The sequence below is a fragment of the Siniperca chuatsi genome, linkage group LG20 (genome assembly GCF_020085105.1).
Source record: "Siniperca chuatsi isolate FFG_IHB_CAS linkage group LG20, ASM2008510v1, whole genome shotgun sequence".
In the NCBI taxonomy this organism is placed as follows: domain Eukaryota; kingdom Metazoa; phylum Chordata; class Actinopteri; order Centrarchiformes; family Sinipercidae; genus Siniperca; species Siniperca chuatsi.
In genome coordinates this window covers 21,167,199-21,191,097 of record NC_058061.1, presented here as the reverse complement: position 1 = coordinate 21,191,097, position 23,899 = coordinate 21,167,199, and the positions used below count along the sequence as shown (strand labels likewise).

The following is a 23,899-nucleotide window of genomic DNA, read 5'->3' as shown; positions in this document are numbered from 1 at the left end:
TAGCTAGTTTGCGGTTGCCATGCCAACGGCCAATCACACGTGACCAAGAGTTGCATGTAGCTAGTTTAGTTATCCGGCCAGCTGAGCAGAATCCCTTATCATACCCGCCTATCCAAAATATCAACTTTTCAGAGACTCGGAAAACAGCCTTGTTTGCAGCTTGGTGACAGTATATCTTTGAGATTTTCCGGTGAGTTTTTAAAGGTTTTAAGAGGAGATTGTATCTTTTTTTTCCGCCTATGTAGTGTAATCCTTAAACCTTGCTGAAAACCTAAAAGTCCCAGAACTGGAGATATATGCTAACTAGGCTACATAATTTTCATTGGACAGTAAACGTTATAGGCTATTCCCGATTAAATGGTCTATTTTTTATTTTACATATGAAGAGGAAATCCATTCTAGCAAGCAGAAAACCATTGGCAGTAGTAGTAGCCTAATACAGCCCGTAATATCCAAAATTCATTCATTTAGTTTATATAATTCAACACTATTGATGTTTATAAAACTGAAATGTAATAGCTTGCAAGCAGCACCTGTTCCCAATCAGGCTAATTGGTAGTGAAAGCGCGCGCTCACCCAGTGACAGTGTGTATTGTGGGAGAAATCTCTAGCTAGCTACTAAAACTGTAGCCGGTGTCTGCTCTGCTATACCAACGCTGCCACACGTTGTGTACAACTAGCTACACAAGATATCTAAAAACATTTAAACTACTAAATATGTCAGACATTTTCACTAAACATTGGAATCTTGGGATTCACTTAGTAACAAGCTCATTATAAGAATGTATCATATTTTAATGCAACCAATCACATTGTTAAATTTAGCTGAACGCTACATGTCCAAGTTATGACTTCAGCAGCCTGTCTGCTCATGCACAGGGGGGGGATTTAGTGATGATTGGGCCTTGGGAAAACATGGCCTCCATTGCACCTTATTTACATTCTTTCTCTAATTGGGAATGTTGGTATTGTCAGTGGTAGAAGTACTCTGATATTTTACTTAAGTAATACTATTAATACCACACTGTGAAAATACTCTTTTAAAAGTAAAAGTAGGCTGCTGCATTCAAAATTTCACTAAAGTAAAGTATTATCAACAAAATGTACTTGGTCTTAAAATACTTAGTCTTTTCAAGATGGAGCTCATTTTAACTCCTTTTATATACTGCTGGATAGGTTAATCTATAATATTGTATCATATTTTATTTGTTGATCATACATTTTGTGTGTAAAATATGAATTGCAAAGTAACAAACTGTAGTAGAATAACAAGTACAATATTTCTCTTTGAAATAGAAGGGACTTAATCCTACCTAATATAAGTGGAATAAAATGGCAATACTCAAGTAAAGTACCTCATAATTAAGCATAATATCTGAGTAAAGTTACTCTTTTTGTTTGTACCACTGGTAGGAGGTTACTGGTTGCCATGGATGCAGTCATTCACCTTGTTTTTCCCCCTTCTTCCCTGACATGAACTGCAAGTGAGGTATTTGTACTTTACTTATATATTTTCATTTTATGCTACTTACATATTTCTACAGATTTTAGATACAAAATATATGAATGGATAAAATATGATACATCCGTATAGATTAAACAATTAAATAATAATATAACACAAGTAAAACTTTGACTGCAGGACTTTCTAAGATATCCAGAACTGACCTTGCAATCCAGGGGTGTGAATGTAGCCTGTATGGGCCATAGCTTTGAATGTGAGTGTCTTCCTGTCTGTGTAAGCTCTGCAATGGACCCACCACCTGCAGAGGGTTTTCCTGCCCTCCATTCGATGGTTGCTGGGATTCGCTTAAGCCCCTGTAACCCTGGAAAAGATCAAGAAGGGAGAGAAAATCCTGAATGAAGGTTCAACTCAGATGCTTCAAGATCATCTACATCCGTTGTACTTTGCTGTAACAAGTGTTTGCAAGGCATGAGTTTTGATAAATACAATTCAATCAATTGTTATAGAAGACAATTTTATGTACTATTTAGTGATTGAAGTCCTCAGTGAGACTGTCAAGTATGAGTAATTATAAAGGGAAGTCTCATTTTGGTGGCAGTGCACTGGTTGTTGATGATTTTCTTTTTTTTAACATTGTGAGTGAGATTCTGCCTTTTGCAGGTAAGAAATTGTGCTATCAAAAGTTAATGTTTTGACAACTTATTCTTTTATTTTAATTTTAGGGCTTCAGAAAACAAGAAATTGAGAAAAAAAGCACATGTTAAAGTTTCAACAACAACAAAAACTGTATTCACAGGTTTCTTAGTTTTTGCTCTAAGTCTCATGATGCACATCATGCTGTCTTCAGGATTACAAAGTGCCTGTGGTTTCTCAGCAGTGACACTAGAGGGTGCTGTGGTCTACCTTTCATTGGCGAGGAAAAGGACATTTCATTATAATACTCCTTTAGTATTATTGCACAGGGACGTAAACATGGCTGCAATATTTGTATTGACTAATGTTCCTCTAAAAATGTAGGTTCAGTTTTGTTCTTTTCACTTTGTCCAAGATAAACCACTAAACACTGGTATCCAACAGTAATGGACAATATGCATGAGTGGACTGAAATCTAGACTAATGTATTAATTGGATAAAAAGCAATGTCTAAAATTAAATTATATATCAAAATCTATTCAATATATCAAAATGTATTGCTTGGATGTATCATTGATGATAATGAGTTCTAGCTCAGGGAGGAGCAATTGTTAACAGCTGTCCATTAAATGATATCAATGTGCATCTCTGACAGATAATGGACTGTGTGACCTCTACTTAGCAGCCCTTTATTTAGACAACTTGAACTTGACTTGACATTAACTCATAAGCCATGAGATTTTGCCATCTGTTGCATTAACGATTAGAATGAACTCTGGTTGCAATCCACTGCATTCGCTTTGGATTTCTGAGACTCATCAGGAGGTGCTATTCAAAATGTCTGAAGCAGTTATTCAACCAATAGAAACACATGCCAGTTAAAAAAGGCAAATGAAAGGCAGTTTGTGGCTGCAGTGATAATCCACATTGCTTCATTGTCCTCGCACCTTTGAGGGAAGTCCCTAAGAATATCTCACTCCGGATTAATTCCCTAAAGTAGCCCATATTTAAGATGGAGGCAGTGTAAGCCGTAGGTTCATTGGCTGCTTGTTCATGATTTAGCACCCTTCTTGTCAGTTTACAGCCATCTAATCTCCCTCTCATGACACGAGAATTACAAATTAGTGACAGTTTGAAGACCTCAGTTCACTCAAAGCTGGTAGAGTTGTTTACTCATTTTGATGTCCTGTTACCTTGGTACATGTAATGTTGGGCTGGTGGCATCTGTCAATTTTTCCAATACCACTAAGCACACTAAGTAAAGAAAAATTAATTACAGATCTAGTTACAGAGCATCTTGTTGGGGAGTATGCTTATTTGCGTTTTTTTTTTTTTTTTTTTTTTTTTTTTTTTTTAGTGAGATCGGAGGATCAGTATCACTCTCATGTCTGTGTTGAATACGGAGCCGTAGCCAGGACGAGGTAGCTTAGCATAAAGACTGAAAGCAGGGGAAACGACTAGTTTGGCTCTTGCCAAAGTTAAAAAACAGGCCTACCAACTAAAGTTCACTAATTATCACATACAGTATCTTGTTTAATCTGTACACAGACAGAAAGGTAAACCTATACCAAAACTTGACTGCCCACTGACTCACTCACTGACAGTATGGTAACCCGTGCTAAAGCCAGAGAAGCTGCACAGAAATACTGGGCGGGTGGATGAATTGTTGTTTAATAAGAAACAGTAGTTCAGTGCCACAAATTGTCGTTTTATATTTTTGGTTGTGATTAAACAAACGTGTGTTAATTAATAAGCTTCAGAGGAGTTGGTAGGTGTACCTTTTTAACACGGGACACAGACAGGCTTGCTGCTTCCCCCCTTCCTCCACTCTTTATGCTAAGCTAGGCTAACCACATTCTGGCTCCAGCTCTGGACTTAATGCACAGACATGAGAGTGATCTTGATCTTCTCATTTCGCTCTTGGAAAGAAAACTAATATTTCTGAAAATGGTGAACAATTTCTTTTAAGTTAATGATATAAGTATTACTATAAATAATACTTCTGTTTTTCATAATTATCCTTATCTAAAACGTTTCTCTTGTTTTCATTCTTCACTGATGTAATATAATTTAAAGGATACGTGTTTTCTTTAGCATTATTCTTGACATTCTTCCTGACTTTCCTGTTTCAAAAGTTCTGTTATAGCAACCTCTCCCACGGCCAGTCTTGTCTTCCCAATAGGTCATTATTTGCCGCGCCGTCCTGCAGTGTCTCTCTTTGGGAGATGATGGCAGGGGAAAAGAGAGGACAGGACCATTAGTCCACTGTAATCTCTAAAGCCGTCCCAGGAGGATCCTGGGGGAATTTCTATTGAGGGATTCATCAGCTATGCCTTTATTTATAAGCCTGTCGCAGCAATCACAAGGGTCACGGGTGCATTTTGGGTAATACTTCAAAACAGTTGATCAACAAGTCTGTTGATCGCAACAGACCAAATAAAGGTCTAATTAGCTAAATTCATGAATTCAATGAAAATGTATTGTATGATCTGTATCTGTGTTCGTATTCGGGGGGTTTAGGGCAGTAAACTGCACACCGTTCTGTGCCTGATAAGCTTGAGTGTTATAGACCACAGTTAACGTGTACATGTTGACATGTACACATTGAGCTTATAAAGAATGACTTTATATGGTGGATATGTCTGTTTAAAATGCCATAATAGCTGGTTATAGTAGAGATGCATCCTTAATAGCACTGTTTGGTTCTAATCTTCCAAACACAGCAATGAAGATGCTAAACAAACACTGTGTTGGTCTCTGCGTGCTTGGAACATTTCAGCATCTATGTGGATCTCAGAGGTCACCCTCTTTTGGCATTCATTCCTTTGGCATGCGGTTGCTCCCCGCCAAGGATTATGAACAAAAGCTCGGTGACTTCTCCATGATATCACATGCCAAACTAATCACTTCTCTCCACCCAAATGCATTAGAGGCTTTGACCTAAATATAGGTGTTTGCTGTGTCTCCTAATGCACCAAGACGGACCTTATAAAAGCAGTAAGGGTCAAAGCCGTCCACATTCTTCAGCTGGGACTCCTGCTGGTGAGGGCATGCTTCTGTTTCATTGTTGTGTGGGTGTGATAGATACTGTCGTAACTGGTAGGATTTCATCTTGGTTCTGACTCTAGGTGTAGGATACATAAGCAGTCCTTTTGTAGCCCACAGAGATAAGAGTTGATATTGATTATGATGACTGATATCAGTCTTTCTACAGTTACTACAATCACCATTCTAACCTGTAGCCCTGGACCTTTCAGTGCCCTCTGGGGTGTGTTGCAGAGATGAGTTCGGATGCTGAAATGAGTGTGTTTGGGGAGGCTGCCCCATACCTGAGGAGACCTGAACGAGAGAGAATCGAAGCCCAGAACAGGCCCTTTGATGCTAAAACTGCAGTGTTTGTGGTGGATCCAAAGGAGCTGTTTGTTAAAGGCACTCTGCAAAGCAAAGACGGCAGCAAGGCGACCATTAAAACTGATGCAGGACGGGTACGTTAGCTGTGGACAAGGCAAATCATCCATATGCTCTCCATATTGTTCTGCTGATGAAAGGCACATCTCTCTTCACAGGTTGTAACAGTGAAGGATGATGAAGTCTTCCCCATGAACCCGCCGAAGTTTGACAAGATCGAGGACATGGCCATGATGACCCACCTCAATGAGGCCGCTGTGCTGTTTAACCTCAAAGAGCGTTACGCAGCGTGGATGATCTATGTGAGTGATGCAACATTTACTGTAGTTGATGATGGTCATTCCTGCACACAATGCCAGAGGAGCTGTTGTTCAACAGACACCATGTTCACCATTAGAGCTGCAGTAAGTTTGTGATGCATGATGCTGAAAATGCCTCGTCTTGTCTGCCCTGACAAAGGCACTTTAAGTGTCAAAGGTCAAGACTAGGGATTAGGTTTTAAGAAATGGTGTCCCTAAATTTAATTATACATATTTTTACTCTTCACTGTTAAACCAGATAACATCAGACTGCTATCTGACAGCTACAGGTAAAAAGAAAAAAGAAAAAGTAATACTTTATCACAGTTTCAAAATAAAAGTCCTGCAGTATTTTGGGGTGTTCACATTTCAGTGTGACAACTTATTTGATAACCAAATTGAATCTAAACAAGCTGATGTTGAGCTCCTATCTGCACATGAAGCTTGTTGCGTACAGTGGTTCTCAATGAGCTACAATAAGCACTGAATTGCTGAGAGAGAGTAACGTAAAGTGCGTTTTCCTGCCAGGAGAGGAGATGAACTTTTCCAATTTTCACTACTCATGCAGCTGCTGCCCTTTGGCATTGTTTGGGAAGTGTTGTACATCCCAGTAAACTTGGACTTGATGATAAACAGGTGAAAAGATGCAGATTAAAAGCAGACTCAGTTTGGTTGGAAAGTGGACATTTTTTTGATATTTTGGAAGTTTATTTTATATGTAACTACACTATTAGTTTACAGTATTTAAACTGATATATTGTAATGACAATGACAAGTTGAAATATAGTCATTGAAATGCTGTTAAAACAACTTTTATAGGTAACCTACAGACAGGTCAAGCCTATGTCAATATTGGACGATTCTGTAAAACCCCGGGTTTCGTTCAGTAAATGTTTTTGTACGTCGAATACCAGTGTTTTAAAAATGTTCGCGTTATATCAAATCTGCGTGTACGGAGCCCGGGAGGTGTCATGGAGAAAAACAACAACTAATCCGTGCTGTAGAATGAATAATTAGTGCTCTAGAGTTAGTACATTGTGCTCTGGATTTAATAACTTGTGCGCATTTAATATTGCTTTTGGCGTGATACAGCCGCTCTCTCGCCGCCCAAACAAAGCCAATTAGCCACTCCTTAATGAAAAATATACAGTAATATCTTCACATGTCAATGAATAATCAGTTTATTATTAATCACACATTAATAAAGCCGATCTAAACAAACAGGTATTACAGCAGCTGAATGAGGGAACTGAGCTCCCCAATATTTTTCACTGCACCCCGAATTACAAATAATAGCCGATAAATAGGTGTATGTTAGATTAGATGATGTTGTATCTGACTGTCCGTCATAAATCAAAACCAGTTACACGATGCCGAGTTGCATTCCAGTCCTGTTGGAGACGTTTCATCCAGACAGCTGTTCCAAAAGAGCCCACAGTTAAATATCAAAACGCTCATTTAAACTGTCGCTAAATTCAAGTTCAGGGACGTGCTTGTTGGAGACTTGACGTTAAGTAGGACGCAGTTACTGAGTGTATATCAAGAGGTAATATTAATGCGCTTGTCATAATGCGATCAGTCTCCTTTTCAGGCGCAAATTCAAAGCATTCTGCTGTCAGCACGCAGATGGCCACGGGAAAAAACTAAACCCCAAAGGAACTTATATAAAAAAAATCCTAAAAGAACACAGATTTTCTAAACGACAAATCTTGTCAGCCATTAGGACTGCATCCCCTCAGAGCAGTTGCGGGCACCCTGCCGATCAGTGTGACCGACGGGTGGCAGCAGTTTCCCGCATCGGGTCCCAGGATCAGCACCGTGGCCGCTGTCGACTGGCGGTCTACCGTTAGTCTTTAACGTTTATCACAGCGCAACATTATTTAACTCCGCTCATGTAGGTTTGTGATCCAGACGCCCGCAGGCAGATAAAGTCGCATTAACCTCAGCTGGAAAATAAAACCACAATGATCAGTGGGTCGGCGTCGCCTTGAACACAGCACGCAGCTTTCCAACAATTTGAAATCAGCTAATTTTTCCGTTTTCACGTATAAGTCTTAAACACAGTTCATTTCACCCTGCCTGAACAGGGAACAATAACTACAGGTTCATGGACAGTCCAGTCCGCTCTGCTCCCTGTGAGTGCTGCTGCTGCTGCTGCTGCTGCTGGAAAATAGGTTTGATTTCTGGCATTTTGACATTTTTGGCTGAAGTTTTTGGATAAATGAATCTGATTGAGGGCATTCCCCTATAACATCATCAGATACGGGACACTTCCAAATTGCACAAAGCCATTCACAAAATTTGAATAGCTGTTTTTAAAATCAAGCCAATCCTGCCCGCTGCACAGAGCCTCTCCTGTGAGCTCATCTCCACCAGTGTCCAGCCACCAGCTGGATTTGAAATAGTAAAACTTATTATTAATTTGATCTGATGGTGTTGCCTGATTAGTCGTCTGACTGTCCGTCATAATTAAACCAATTAGTCTACACATTCTGAGATAGGAAATGTGTTTATGCAGGCAGTTAACCAGGTGTGTTTTGGAGCAGCTGCTAAGGCTCAGAGAGAGCCAGAGAGCACCGGATAATATCAAAACACAAGTTAATCACCGTCAGTAAAGAGTCACTGCTCAACTCCCACAGAGAGGACAACAGCTGTAGGCATGGCAACAATCAAATAATGAATGAAGTTAGGGCTGCAGTGCCACATGATAAAAATGCCCATTCTTCATTCAGACATGCTCTTGTAGTTCCTGCTGCTGTATGATGGCTAGATGTATTTAATAATTAGTAAAAAATAAACAGATTCTTCAGTGACGTGAACATAATGGTAAAATGTATTAACACATTAGACTAGGAGATTAGGAGAGGTCTGCGTGTGCCACCGCCAACTAGAGCCACACACATTGTGGCGGAGTGACACCTCCCGGGCCCCATATGCATGCGTACTACAGTATGGTTAAGATTTTGGAAAGGTCGGGGTTATGACAAATAAACTGTGGTTAAGGTATGGTTGAGCTGAAGCAGCTTCATTGCTTGCTTAGAGTGCAGGAAAGATTGTGGTTACTTAAGGTCAATAAAATGCCATCCACCTCATACACACACATTTCTGCCTCACTCCATGTGGGGCACACTACTTCCTGCACTGGCACTGAAGTTGGCATTGGACATAAATTGTAAAGTGCTGAATTGTCCAATATGGACATACTGCCTACTGTACTGGGCCGGACAGTTGACAAATTAAAAGACAACCTGAATAAGTGAGAAGAGAAACTTAACTAATGCAGATGCTTCCATACAGGTGTAATCTTCTTGACATAGTTTGGGTCCACTTGTCGCCTTAGCATGAAGGATTTGTAGATGTCTAAATAAACTAATTTCTCAAAGAAAATTAAAAACATCTTTTGACCTGCAAATCACCAAATCCATGCTTACTCAAACAAATGTTTTATTTTCAATTTTTTTAGACCTACTCTGGGCTGTTCTGCGTCACTGTGAACCCTTACAAGTGGCTCCCAGTGTACAAACAAGAGGTAGTGGTGGCCTACAGGGGTAAAAAGCGCCAGGAGGCTCCACCACACATCTTCTCCATCTCCGACAACGCCTATCAGTTCATGCTTACTGGTAAACTGAAACTGGAAAAAATGTATTGTTCAGTTTTCTCTAAGGTTCTGGTGCAATGCATCTTACCTTTCTAATGTGACTATGGTGTTTTTGTTGTAGATAGAGAAAACCAGTCCGTCCTTATCACGTAAGCTGCATATTGATGCAAATGCTACAGCCTATCTTTGATCTTTTTATCAAAGAGGAAATAAAACATTTCTGGTGTGTATTTTTCTGTAGTGGAGAATCTGGTGCAGGAAAGACTGTCAACACCAAGCGGGTCATCCAGTACTTTGCGACAATCGCAGGGTCTGGGGACAGGAAAAAAGATGTTGCTGCCTCTGGAAAATTCCACGTAATATTATAATAAATTTATACTCTTTCAAGTATACTGCTAATAACCGTTTAATACATATATTTGTAACCAAATCACTTCTTATCTGCATTTGTAATATTTAAGTTAGTTTTTTCTGTTGCTGTAGGGGAATCTGGAGGACCAGATCATCTCTGCTAACCCACTGCTAGAGGCCTTTGGAAATGCCAAAACTGTCAGAAACGATAATTCCTCACGTTTTGTGAGTGAAAAGAGAGAGATTTTGCTAATAACTGATTTGTCACCTTTTTTTTTTTCTCAGATTCAATTTTTTTTTCTCTTTCAGGGCAAATTCATAAGAATCCACTTTGGAACCACAGGAAAACTGTCTTCCGCTGATATTGAAACTTGTGAGTTAGAATACAGTAGAGACATGTAATGTTTCGTTGTTAGAGGCTTTTCAGTTCATCTAGTTTTCCTTCACAGACTTGTTGGAGAAATCCAGAGTAACTTTTCAGCTGGCTGCAGAGAGGAGTTACCATATTTTCTACCAGATCATGTCCAACAAGAAGCCTGAGCTGATAGGTAACATAAGGGTGATCAGTGTCACAGTGTTACTGTATGTCAAATATAAATTTGTGCAGCAGCCCTCTCTGTACATTGTATGTTGTGAAATGATATGCACAGTGAGTTTATTGCAAGGCTTGGACTTGACTGGCACATTATTTTTCCATCCAGAGACTCTCCTCATCACCACTAACCCCTACGACTACCCATTTGTTAGCCAAGGGGAGATCAGCGTGGCCAGTATCGATGACAGTGAGGAGCTGATGGCCACGGATGTAAGTCAAATTTCCAATCTTTTCTTTTCCATCACTGCTAACATTCACTGGTCCGTACATCAGCCTTGTTATGATGTGCTTTCAGAGCGCCATTGACACCCTAGGCTTCACTGGAGAGGAGAGGATTGGCATCTACAAGCTAACAGGTGCTGTGATGCATTATGGGAATATGAAGTTCAAGCAGAAACAGAGAGAGGAGCAAGGAGAGCCAGATGGGACAGAGGGTAAATGTTATTTATTGGATTTTACCTTCTTTTTTTCTTCTCTTTATGTTGATAGTCTTTTTTATGTTTGGGACTGTATACAGTATGTAAATATCTATTTTTTATCTTTTTCTCCTTCTTATCTAACTTTTCCTCTCTGCTATCACACATACTTTATAGTTATCTTATTTGATCTTTTTCTTTGATCAGTGGCTGACAAAGCAGCTTACCTGATGGGTCTGAACTCTGCAGACCTGCTGAAAGCACTGTGTTACCCGAGAGTGAAGGTTGGAAATGAGTATGTAACCAAAGGGCAGACTGTTCAGCAGGTACATGTATGTTAGTAAACCATTATACATTTTATATTACCCCTTATAAGTAGTATATTACTCCCTATCATAGTGTATGTTTACTTCAATCAACGTATTATTGTGGCTAATACTATAGAGCTGAGAGAAAAGAATGCTACAATAACCTTAAAGCTGCACTAATCAATATTTTTTTTATATTTACACTTATCAAAATACTGTGTAATCTGAAAGGTGTTGCAAGTAGTGGCGTACCCACTGAGAATTACCGTCCAACTCTGCAGCTCTACTGAGCTTTTAAGCTTGCTTTAGCTTATTGTTTTGGTTTTCCGGCCACAACTCCACCCTATAAACCCCATTATCAGCCACAGCAGGTGGCTGTTTTCAGCAAAACAGCACTGATAAACCCACTGTACACTACCTGCCAAGCACCAAATAGCTGACAAAGTTAGCAACTAGCTGGTGCAGAAAGAAAAACAGCTAGCTCCTAAAGAGCCAGATATTTTTTCTTTGGTGTGGCTCAAAACAGAGCTAAAGGAGACTGAATATCGGACTGACATTCATCAGGTGGACAGATGAATGCTATTGTTGCTCCATGTCTGCTGGATTTGTTTGTGTTTGCATTCATTCACTATAACTTAACGCTGTGATTTCAGCTTGTTGTTAAGTGCCTCTGCCCCGTTTGACTATAAAATCAATTAATGTCACTTTAAGATGAGATTTTGCATGACAAAAGAATTGCACATTAGATTCACGGTGTATAATCATAGGTCATATAAAACTTTAGATTGTTCAAAGGTTGAAAGGTTATTTCACTAATGTGTTGGGATCTCACTGGCGCATGTCATTGTGCAGGTCTACAATTCTATTGGTGCTTTGGCCAAATCAGTGTATGAGAAGATGTTTATGTGGATGGTCCTCCGCATTAATCAGATGCTGGACACCAAGCAACCCAGGCAGTTCTTCATCGGAGTCCTGGACATTGCTGGGTTTGAAATCTTTGATGTAAGTTTGCATTAAGAAGTGTATTTACTGGAATTTAAATGAATAATGTGGTAATGCTCTAAATGGTTTGTTTTTGCAGTATAACAGTCTGGAACAGCTGTGTATCAATTTCACCAATGAGAAACTGCAACAGTTTTTCAATCATCACATGTTTGTACTGGAGCAAGAGGAGTATAAGAAGGAAGGCATCGAGTGGGAATTCATTGACTTTGGGATGGACCTAGCTGCCTGTATAGAGCTCATTGAAAAGGTTAGTTCATATATATGATATAATACAAAGTCACAGAAATAAATGCCTACAAAGAATGGCTTTTTGTGTTAAAACAAAATTGTTCTGTCCTCAACAGCCAATGGGCATCTTTTCCATACTTGAAGAGGAGTGTATGTTTCCCAAGGCATCAGACACTACCTTCAAAAACAAGCTGTATGACCAGCATCTTGGAAAATCCAACAACTTCCAGAAGCCCAAGCCTGTCAAAGGCAAGGCTGAGGCTCACTTCTCCCTGGTGCACTATGCTGGCACTGTGGACTACAGCATCACAGGCTGGTTGGACAAGAACAAGGACCCGCTGAATGAGACTGTAGTCCAGCTCTACCAGAAAGCCAGCCTCAAACTCCTGGCTTTCCTATATTCTAACTATTCTTCATCTGACGGTAAGAATGTGAGACGGGGGAAGACTGTGTTAATTCTGAATGTTTGTTTTTATTTCAAGGTTCAGCCTTTATAATGTAGATAAAAACATTTCTTCTTCTAGATAATGGAGGACGTAGCGGAGCTGGTACTGCTAAGAAAGCAGCAAAGAAGAAGGGCTCATCCTTCCAGACTGTGTCGGCCCTCTTCCGGGTAACTGCATTCTAAAATAATACTCGATTATCTTAAATTTGTAAGAATAATTTTGATACAAATAATAAAGTAGAGCAATGATAGTTCAGCTTTTCTGTAACAAAGTTATGACATTGATTATCTCTAACAGGAGAACCTGGGAAAGCTTATGACAAATCTCAAGAGCACCCATCCTCATTTTGTTAGGTGTCTAATTCCAAATGAAACTAAAACTCCAGGTATTTCATTAATGTCATATTATAAATACTCCTTATCAGACCATTTAAATAGTATCTCAGGCAGCTTGATTATAATGTGGCTCCGGCTGACCTTTAGGGATTATGGAACACCATCTGGTTATCCATCAGCTGCGATGTAACGGCGTACTGGAAGGAATCAGGATCTGCAGAAAGGGCTTCCCCAGTAGAATCCTGTATGGGGATTTCAAGCAAAGGTAAGAAGCAAGAGACTAGGTCTTTTGAGAATTTTTAAAAGACTTTTCTCTAACAAGAGTTTTTTCTTGTAGGTACAAAGTACTGAATGCTAGTGTGATACCTGAGGGACAATTCATTGACAACAAGAAAGCTGCTGAGAAGCTCTTGGGGTCAATTGATGTGGATCACACACAGTATAAGTTTGGGCATACCAAGGTAAATTATTTTGAATGTGACTAAGGGCCTCAGTATGTTTGAACTGTAGTGCTTGTGGGATTGTCTAACAGTGTCTGAAACCCCCGTTCAGAAGTAGGAAAAGGGGGAGGCTGCCGAACTGTCCGAAACAGACCATCCGACAATCACGCCAACTTTACACAGTGATTGAACAGGTGTGTGTAGGTGTCAAAGTAAGGCAGGTTTCGTGAATGCCTCCGAGGAGAGGCTGTCGCTAGTGTGCACCGTTCACTGTGTTGAGATTACAAACACACACGAAGGCTATGATGGCAGGCTCTTTACCGCACCTTCGAGTGTAGCCATTTGGAACAGATATAAACTCTTTTGCTGACGAAATGTCATATTAACCGTTAAACCGTATGAAACTGATGTTAAGACTTTATGGTTTATTGATGTAGTATTAGTAAGTATATCATGTTATATCCAAATTCCTATTTCCTGAAGGTGTTCTTCAAAGCTGGACTCTTGGGTCTACTAGAAGAGATGAGAGATGACAAACTGGCCTCTCTCATCACCATTACTCAAGCCTTGTGTCGTGGCTTCCTCAGAAGGAAGGAGTTTCAGAAAATGATGGAGAGGAGGTAATCAGAAATCTAGCAGATTAAAATTGCAGATCATAAGTCATAAGTACATAAAAATACCATAGATCTATATGAATGTACTTATTGCACTGAACCCAAAAACTAAGAACGAACTCCATCACTTTCCAGAGAGTCCATTTATATTGTCCAATACAACATTCGCTCCTTCATGAATGTGAAACACTGGCCATGGATGAAGCTCTACTTTAAGATCAAGCCACTCTTGAGGAGTGCTGAGACTGAGAAGGAGATGGCCATCATGAAAGTGGAGTTTGCCAAGTGTAAGGAGGATTTAGCCAAAACTGAGGCTAAGAGGAAGGAACTGGAAGCCAAAATGGTTTCCCTTCTTCAGGAGAAGAATGACTTGTTTCTGCAGATTCAGTCTGTAAGTGGAGAAAACACACTTTCTGCAAAGATATTGCTGTTAATGTAAGTCTTATGTAAGGGCTCCAGCATACTCTGTGTGGCAACCCATGCGCGATGTCCTCTGCAGGTGTGTACACACTGTCCACAACAACTTATGTGTACATACGCTTGTGGACCAGTCTACAGCAAGTACACAGGAAGGCTGCTGTTTCCGAAGGTGACATGACGGTTCTTAGTTAAAACCTTTATAGTGGCTGTATGTCACCCCTGTACATCACATGTGCTGTTTTCTACTTGCTTTTATGTTTTTCTGGTCTTTATAAATAATGTTGCGTGTTTTGGAAGGAGGTGGAAAAGAAAGTGATTGGGTCACAGTTAGTGCAGCAACAGACCGTGATGTTTCAAATTTTGAGAGGCACATGCTGGGTCCACGCGCCAGCAGCACTTATGGAGGTTTGCGGGCATGCACATGTTTGCAGAGCCCGCCGCAAAAGCATGCAGCCGACTTTACTAGAACTGCATGCTACATAAATGCAAATTGTGTTTTTATTTAACAGGAAAGTGAGAGTCTGGCAGATGCAGAGGAAAGATGTGAGGGGCTGATTAAGAACAAGATTTTGCTGGAGGCCAAAGCCAAAGAACTCAGCGAGAGACTGGAGGATGAGGAGGAGGTGAATGCCGAACTGACCGCCAAGAAGAGGAAGCTGGAGGACGAGTGCTCTGAGCTGAAGAAGGACATTGATGACTTGGAGCTCACCTTGGCTAAAGTGGAGAAGGAAAAACATGCCACTGAAAACAAGGTCTGTGTCTGCTGGGTGGTCATCTGAACACAAACCCAGAGATTTAAACACTTACTCACAGATTACTTTTTGCTTCACATTCAGGTGAAGAATCTGACTGAGGAGATATCCTCTCTTGATGATACCATCGCCAGGTTATCCAAGGAGAAGTTGGCCCTGCAGGAGGCCCACCAGCAGACACTGGATGACCTGCAAGCAGAGGAAGACAAAGTCAGCTCTTTGACCAAAGCCAAGATCAAGCTGGAGCAACAAGTTGATGATGTAAGTCTATGGACATTATCTTCATATCATCTGTAATCAATATTTTTATTTTAATGGGGAACTCCACTGATTTAACACATCAAATGCTGTGGTATTGCGGAGTACTACTGCATATGTGAAAAAAGTTGTATAAAACCTTTTGTGGCTCCTGAAGAAGCGGTATGAAGTCGGATAAATGTCCTCAAGTGATGTCACTTGAGTCAGCGTTGGTTGGGTATGAAGACTACGAGTTTGAAAATGAAAAAAATCTGGCGGTGTGAAGTTAGAAAGAAGTGATCTTACACACCTCTGTAGCTCACTCCTCATCTCTGCTTGAGGCTACCAGATCGAGGCTACATTAGCTGCTACTAGCATAACGCACCAAAATCTCTCACTAAACTGTCAGCGGTCGAGTTGCATTGTGGGTAATATAGACGGCAGGTTTTGACAAGGAAGAAGAATGCATGAAATAAAAAAAGTTGATATCACAGGAGTGCTCTTTAAACAATGAATCAAATGACTGTGTGTAATGTGAATGAGGGGGCGAGATGTCGCTCATAGTGATAAACCCACAGAGAATTATCACCTGACACTGTAGTTCCCCCTTAGCGCTACAGAGCATGTCAGCGTTCTTTAAGGTCATTGTTTTGGTTTTACAGCGCACAACTTTACTCTCGCTGCTCTCATCGTTGTTGTTTTCCACTGCAGTGGGCAGCTGTTCTCAGTGGAAAAGCTCAAAAAACCCACTGTACGCTACCTTTCCAGCACCAGCAGAGGAAAAGTTAGCAACGACCTGGTGAACATAGTGGAGCATTTAGCTGCTAAAGAGCCAGATATTTTATTTAGGAGTTGGTAGAGTCCAAAAAAAGGAGCTAAAAGGAGAGTGAATATTGGACTTACTTGCTCTGTGTCAGCCATCTTCGCCATATCAACTGTACATAGTGAAAATATATCAGTGTTGTGTTTAAAGCTTATTGTGCTGTGTGGCCCAAAAAATCAGTGAATGCAGGTTTAATAATTACTGAAATTGTGTCCATGTGTCAGCTTGAGGGCTCTCTGGAACAAGAAAAAAAGATACGGATGGATATTGAGAGAGCCAAAAGAAAGCTTGAAGGAGATCTGAAACTAACTCAAGAATCCATAATGGATATGGAAAATGACAAGCAACAGCTGGAGGAACGCCTTAAAAAGTATGTATTTGTGCAGCATTATAAGCATAATGATAAGTACAGTACTTTACATATTCTCTAATGGTTTGGTTTTGCATAACAGAAAAGACTTTGAATTCAGCCAACTTGTAGCCAAAATTGAGGATGAGCAAAGTGTGGCTGTGCAATCTCAGAAGAGGATCAAGGAGCTTCAGGTACTTAGAAAACTTTAGGGTTTACTGAAAATTTGCTGTGAGTCAATGAATGATCTTGGGTTTTTGTTGCTTTACCTAGGCCCGCATTGAAGAACTGGAGGAGGAGATTGAAGTGGAGCGTGTTGCCAGGGCTAAGGTGGAAAAGCAAAGGTCTGATCTCTCCAGGGAGCTCGAGGAGATCAGTGAGAGGCTGGAAGAGGCCGGAGGAGCCACCGCCGCTCAGTTAGAGACGAACAAGAAGCGAGAGGCCGAGTTTCAGAAACTGAGACGAGACCTCGAAGAGTCGACCCTCCACCACGAGGCCACCGCGGCAGCTTTAAGAAAGAAACACGCTGACAGTGTGGCTGAGCTGGGAGAGCAGATTGACAACCTTCAGCGGGTCAAACAGAAGCTGGAGAAGGAGAAGAGTGAGTACAAGATGGAGATTGATGACCTGTCTAGCAACATAGAAGTCATGTCCAAGTCAAAGGTAAGCTAGATCAGTATAGATAGTACATGTATTCAATATATCATGGTAAATATAACAATTTTCATTAACATATTTTATAAATATAACAGATTAATTATGAGAAGCTGGTTCACTCTCTGGAAGACCAACTGAGTGAATACAAGACAAAACACGATGAGAACACTCGTCTGATCACTGAACTAAATGCTCAAAGGGCAAGACTTCAGAATGAAAATGGTATGCTACAGAGTTAAATCTTGTCATACAGACTTCTGGGGTCAAATACTAATCTCTTTTCTTACATTGTTTTCTGAAACTTCTTGAACAGGTGAGTTTTCTCGTCTTCTTGAAGAGAAAGAAGCAATACTCTCTCAGATGTTGAGGGCTAAGCTGGCCTTCACTCAGCAAATGGAGGAACTGAAGAGGCAGGTTGAAGAAGAAACAAAGGTGTGTTGCATTACTGCACTCTGCAATGGAACAATGCCTGTGACATTAATGATCTTTGAAGGTCAGTAGGCTAACTGATTAGCTTACCTAGGTAGCTAAAGGCTTATAGGTTATTTGAACTCGGAAGCTCAGCAAGGCTAACAGATTTACCTGAGTGACTTAATATTTCTCAATTGCATTTTCCCCCTTTTTCACAGGGTTTCATTCTACTTAGAGAAAAAAGTTCCTTCTACTGTGGCCACCAAGGAGGTTTAAAGGAATATTTAGACTTATTGGGAAATGTGCTTATTCACCAGTAGACGATTAGTTTAGCTTAGCATAAAAGCCTCCAGATGAATTCTGATTTTGAACTAAAATCCAAATCTGCCTCACTGTTAGGCTAAGAATGCCCTCGCCCATGCTCTCCAATCTGCCCGTCACGACTGTGATCTGCTGAGGGAGCAGTTTGAGGAGGAGCAGGAGGCCAAGGCTGAGCTCCAGAGAGCAATGTCCAAGGCCAATAGTGAGGTGGCCCAGTGGAGAACCAAATATGAGACTGATGGCATCCAGCGCAATGATGAACTGGAGGAGGCCAAGTGAGAGTTGCTCTCATACACATAGATATTAAGAAATTAGATATTTGCAGTGTAAGAGAATGACAATTATTACTTATACTTAATTTTGTTATCCTCAGGAAAAAGCTTGCCCAACGTTTGCAGGAGGCTGAGGAGGCTATTGAGGCTGTGAATGCCAAGTGCTCATCTTTGGAGAAGACGAAGCAGAGGCTGCAAGGTGAGGTGGAGGACCTCATGGCTGATGTGGAAAGGGCAAATGCTCAAGCAGCTGGCCTGGATAAAAAGCAGAGAAGCTTTGATAAGGTAACAAGACAATTGTACTAAACAAGTACAACAATCCACTGATGCAAACAATCCAAATAACTAGTTGCTATTGTTGATTGATATAGGCTAACATACATGACTCAGCCCATACCCAGTTAATGAAAGCTTTTATATTTGGTGCTCTAAACACCTGTTATGTGGTAGGTCAGAGAAAATTTGATGTGGGGTTACAGTTTCATGCAGCAACAGAAGTTTATTTGGAATATAGAAGAACCGAGTAGTTAACATGAGCAACAATAACCACCATCACCTACAAAAATACAGCAATTAGTACTTAGCACAAAAAGTTAAAATCAATGATATTTATAAAATCAGACAAACCATCCTTCAAACCAGTAATTTGTGTCTTCCTTAGATTCTGTCTGAGTGGAAGCAGAAGTATGAAGAGAGTCAGGCTGAGCTGGATGGATCACAGAAGGAGTCTCGCTACCTCAGCACTGAGCTCTTCAAAATGAAGAACTCTTACAAGGAAGCTTTGGAGCACCTAGAAGTCCTGAAACGAGAGAATAAAAACCTGCAACGTATGTATATTACTGTAAAATAATACTGCTTTCTTAAAAGGAAGGTTCATCTAGATTCTAGAACATGGTTGATGGTTTTGAATAAACACTAAGTATGCCGAGGACGATTTTATGTGAATGTTATGTTCATATGTCAATTTATATTGCCTTCTCATGAAGCAAGAAGGAAAGACTAGAATTAATTAAAGAAATGTGATACATTTTAACATTTTAAGAGGAAATCTTTGATTTGACTGAACAACTTGGAGAGAATGGTAAAGCCATCCATGAGCTTGAGAAGACTAAGAAACAAACTGACATTGAGAAGACAGAGATCCAGACTGCTTTGGAAGAAGCTGAGGTAACTTGATGTAATATAAAGAAATGATTTACATCTTGAAATCAATTTTTTGGCACATTCCAATGTTTATCAATGTATTCTTTAAAAAAAAAAATCTGTTCTCAAGGCTTCTCTGGAACATGAGGAATCCAAAATTCTGCGTATCCAGCTGGAGCTCACCCAAGTCAAAGGAGAGGTTGATCGCAGGCTCGCTGAGAAGGATGAGGAGATCGACCAGATGAAACGCAACCACCAGCGCATTATCGAAACAATGCAGTCCGCATTAGATGCTGAGACGCGCAGCAAGAACGATGCCATGAGAATCAGGAAGAAGATGGAGACTGACCTCAATGAGATGGAGATCCAGCTGAGCCATGCCAATCGGCAGGCCGCTGAAGCCCAGAAGCAGCTGAGGAACATGCAAGCCCACCTCAAAGTGAAATATTGTTCATTGCTTCAACACAAGAATAGTAGCTTTTAAACCCCATTTTGGGTAAATCATACAGCTTTTACCATCCTGTCTCTGCAGGAACAAACGCTTCACCTGGATGAGGCACTGCGGGGCCAGGAGGACCTGAAAGAGCAGGTGGCCATGGTGGAGCGCAGGAGCAGCCTGATGCAGGCAGAGGTGGAGGAGCTCAGGGCTGCTCTGGAACAGTCAGAAAGAAGCCGCAAATTAGCTGAACAGGAACTAGCTGATGCCTGTGAGAGAGTAGGGCTACTGCACTCTCAGGTGAGCAGCATTATTACAACGTATCAATGAGGGCCATTGAAATCTAAAGGGACAGCAGCATTATGTAAGATATCTATTATTCAAAATAAACAATTGATATAACGCTCTCTCTATATAATAATACTGTATATCTGCAGGGGTTTGTTGGGGTTGCTAAGAAAGAATATCTCAACAGTTACTTGGTCAGGTGCTGAGATCTGTGGTTTTCAAAAGTGGAGCTTAAAGACCCTCTGGTCATGGAAGATGGCACAATAAACAACATTCAGGATTCAGCTTCAAAGGCTATTACACTTTAAAGCTGCATGAATCAATATTTTTTTTTATTAGCAATGGATCAAATGACTATGTGTAATGTGAAAGGTGTCACTCGTAGTGACAAACCTACAGAGAATTATCACCCAACTCTGCAGTTCCCCCCTTTAGCACTCATCAACCTTGTTTCCAGTTGTAGCAGGCAACTGTTTTCAGTGGCCTGTGGCAAATGGCTGTGATAAACCCACTGTACACTGCCTGCCCAGCACCAAACAGCAGACCGGCAAAGTTAGCAAGTAGCTGGTGAACATAGTGGAGCATTTGGCTGCTAAAGAGCCAGATATTTTTCTGAGGAGTTGGTGGAGACCAAAACAGAACTAAAAGAAGAGTGAATATTAGAATTTGAATTGTGAATTTGTCAGGTCCTCAGTAACACCAAACTCCAAATGAATGCTAATTTTGCATAACTTTGTGAAGTATAAACATAAGTCACCTTTTATTCACAGTTTCTTAATCATCCTTTGGCTACAGAACACAAGTCTCTTCAACTCCAAGAGGAAGCTGGATGCAGATGTCAGCCAGCTGCAGGGCGAGGTGGAGGATGCAATCCAAGAGGCTCGCAATGCAGAGGAAAAAGCCAAGAAGGCAATCACTGATGTAAATATTATGCACTTCACCGCTAATTATATCTTGCACTAACAGGTTTATATAGTGTGATAGTAACTTCAAGAAACTGTGATAATTATCAAGCAGCCTGGTTGCCTCTATGAATGCTGTTGTTGTCAGGTCCAGGTTGATTATGAGCATTGATTTGGTATTTGTAATGACAAATAATAAATCAAACATCAGTTAAACTTGCTGTATTCATGTAGGCAGCCATGATGGCAGAGGAGCTGAAGAAAGAGCAGGACACCAGCAGCCACCTGGAGAGGATGAAGAAGAACCTGGAGGCCTCTGTGAAGGATCTGCAACACCGCCTGGATGAGGCAGAGGACCTGGCTTTGAAGGGGGGCAAGAAACAGCTCCAGAAACTGGAAGCTCGGGTATCACGCTTGTCCATATGAGACTGATGTAGCATTATTGATAACAAAAAGGACCGCTGATGTTGGGTTTGTGGGATTTGGACTCTTGTAGGTGCGTGAACTGGAGGGCGAAGTGGAGAGTGAACAGAAAAGAGCTGCTGATGGCATCAAGGGAATCCGTAAATATGAGAGGAAAGTGAAGGAGCTCACTTACCAGACTGAAGAGGACAAGAAGACTGTTTTGAGACTGCAGGACCTGGTAGACAAGCTGCAGCTCAAAGTCAAGGCTTACAAACGGCAGAATGAAGAAGCTGTAAGATCGTTTTTGACTGCCAGAGAAACAAACAAGATCTGCTGGGGTTTTTTTTATAATATTTATATAATGATTATAGCTTAGCATGTTTTTGTTTTTTTGCTACAGGAGGAGCAGGCAGGTGCTCATCTTGCTAAGCTAAGGAAGGTGCAGCATGAGCTGGAAGAGGCACAGGAGCGGGCAGACATCGCTGAGTCCCAGGTCAACAAGATGAGAGCCAAGAGCAGAGAGTTTGGAAAGGTAACACTTGATACATTTATAGTTTAGTTTGGTTTATTTGGATCCTTATTGGCTTCTGCCATAAGTTGCCTTATCTTCCTGGGGTCTAACCAGTAAATAATTTAATACATCTGATTAATTAATCATTAATAAAACATGTAGAAACAAAATCATGTAGGTAAAAACAAATGACTTAATTATTACAAACCGACCAATTGATCACTGCGCATCGCCATTGCAGCAAAAACACATCAACAGACTCTTTTCTTTCTTGCATACAAAGCACCTTTTGGCTTTTTATTTACATAGTTCACAGTCACTCTACATCACTCTTCCTTATTTTCCCCTCGGGATCAAGAAAGTTTCATTCATTTTTTTTCTGCTATGTTGTATTGTGAACAGGATCATTTACTATTTACCTGTTGAGTTTGACCGGTTGTGTGCTTTTTTAAAACTGGAGGCATCGTGGTCCGGGGTTGCGCCAAATGCAGTTTTTTCTTTTTTATTGAAAGGGCACTAAGCAATCAGCTTTGTACAAAGGAATCCATCATTATACTCATCGGCTGTGCCGGTGGCCTTCCGGTGTGCTCACTGTAGATCCGTCCACAATAGAAATTCCAGTGTTGCTGCACAAGGTCAGCTCCCACATGGATGAGAACACTAGTAGTACACATTAATGGTTGCAGACAGTGCACATACTGTATGTCTGCAGGGGAAACGGCACGTGGAGACCATGCTAAGCCCTTAAGGATTCATTAGGACACGGAAATAAGTGGATCTAATTTGAAATTTAGTATCCAGGAAAATACATAATTCAGAAAGCTAAATGGTTACACCAGTGTTGCTTACTGTATGTAGATGGCCATTACAATTTGTTTTATCTAAGACAGTATGTTGTTTTTAGCCTCTAAAAACTTATATATTTCCTCTCCTCTCCTTTCCTTTTCTTTGCTTTCCTTCCCTGACCTTCCATTTCCTGTCTCAGGCTGCTGAATCTGAGTAGACCTTGCAGCGATGACACAGAAGACATCCTCTATGCAAGTTCTTAGTACAAGTAGAAACTCACCGGAGTTAACAAATGTTATTGTTCTGCCGTGAGATTGTAGCAGAATAAAGTGGTGTGAAGCATTAGCTTTGTCTGTTTTTTCTCCACATCTGATGACATTGTCTTTCATTAGATATACTGTATAGCCAAACATAGCCATGTTTCTGAATATCAACACAAACAGATGGTTTCTGAGCGCTTATCATAGTTCCTGATGTATTAGCAGATTAGAATAAGTTTTTTTAGTGCTAATTAGCCAGTCAGAGAAGTCACTGTAACAGAATCAGTTTCGTAGAAGAAGTGTGCAGTTTATATAAGCCCCCCGTCAGTGTGTGCAGTTTGTCTAATTTGAGCATCTGTTTGCAGAGATCAGGGCAGATCCCAGCAGAATGCCTGCTGATATTTACATTCTGAGTTAAAATAGCCATCCCCTTCACTGTCATTCATCTATATACAATACCTAATGCTAGCATGAGAGAAGTGGATTAACCATGATTAGACCAATATAATCAAAGGACCATATGGACCAATTAGGAAGGCTGCAGAGGATTAATTTAAGATGAAGCATGTATTTAACTGTGTCACTCCATCCTTGAACCTGACCCAGATAGAGGAATTCTCTACTGTTTCCTTTTGTTTCTCTGTCAGTGTCCTTATCAACACAGGAATTTCAGTTGTCTGAGAGCCAGATTAGAAGTTAAAGTCTGATGTAAATACTCATCAGCATGTCTTTCATACTTACAGTCAGCTTTCTGCCTAAATCCAAGGACATATATTGTAACAGCC

General features: G+C 40.6%; 1 protein-coding gene across 3 annotated transcripts; it reads left to right on the top strand.

The window, feature by feature from the left end:
- The first annotated feature begins 54 nt into the window (after positions 1–54).
- Positions 55–23,199, top strand: LOC122867162 (myosin heavy chain, fast skeletal muscle-like). 3 transcript variants are annotated; one of them, XM_044177564.1, is made up of 41 exons: positions 55–190; positions 1,414–1,489; positions 5,078–5,140; positions 5,356–5,583; positions 5,665–5,808; positions 9,269–9,425; positions 9,525–9,552; positions 9,645–9,759; positions 9,887–9,979; positions 10,064–10,127; positions 10,204–10,302; positions 10,456–10,559; positions 10,645–10,783; positions 10,973–11,091; positions 11,926–12,075; positions 12,155–12,325; positions 12,423–12,729; positions 12,831–12,919; positions 13,050–13,137; positions 13,235–13,352; positions 13,425–13,548; positions 14,011–14,147; positions 14,277–14,532; positions 15,071–15,313; positions 15,398–15,574; positions 16,598–16,743; positions 16,826–16,916; positions 16,996–17,385; positions 17,475–17,601; positions 17,693–17,811; positions 18,190–18,386; positions 18,485–18,668; positions 19,045–19,210; positions 19,426–19,550; positions 19,657–19,965; positions 20,059–20,262; positions 21,046–21,171; positions 21,387–21,557; positions 21,649–21,849; positions 21,958–22,089; positions 23,054–23,199. In XM_044177564.1, the coding sequence occupies exons 4-41, from the start codon at positions 5,380–5,382 to the stop codon at positions 23,069–23,071; spliced, it is 5,832 nt and encodes a 1,943-aa protein (XP_044033499.1). In that variant the 5' UTR covers positions 55–190; positions 1,414–1,489; positions 5,078–5,140; positions 5,356–5,379; the 3' UTR covers positions 23,072–23,199. The 3 variants fall into 3 exon arrangements, with proteins under 3 accessions (XP_044033499.1, XP_044033498.1, XP_044033500.1); XM_044177563.1 differs by having other exon boundaries at positions 10,973–11,097; XM_044177565.1 differs by lacking the exons at positions 14,011–14,147; positions 14,277–14,532 and having other exon boundaries at positions 10,973–11,097.
- Positions 23,200–23,899: the final 700 nt, after the last annotated feature.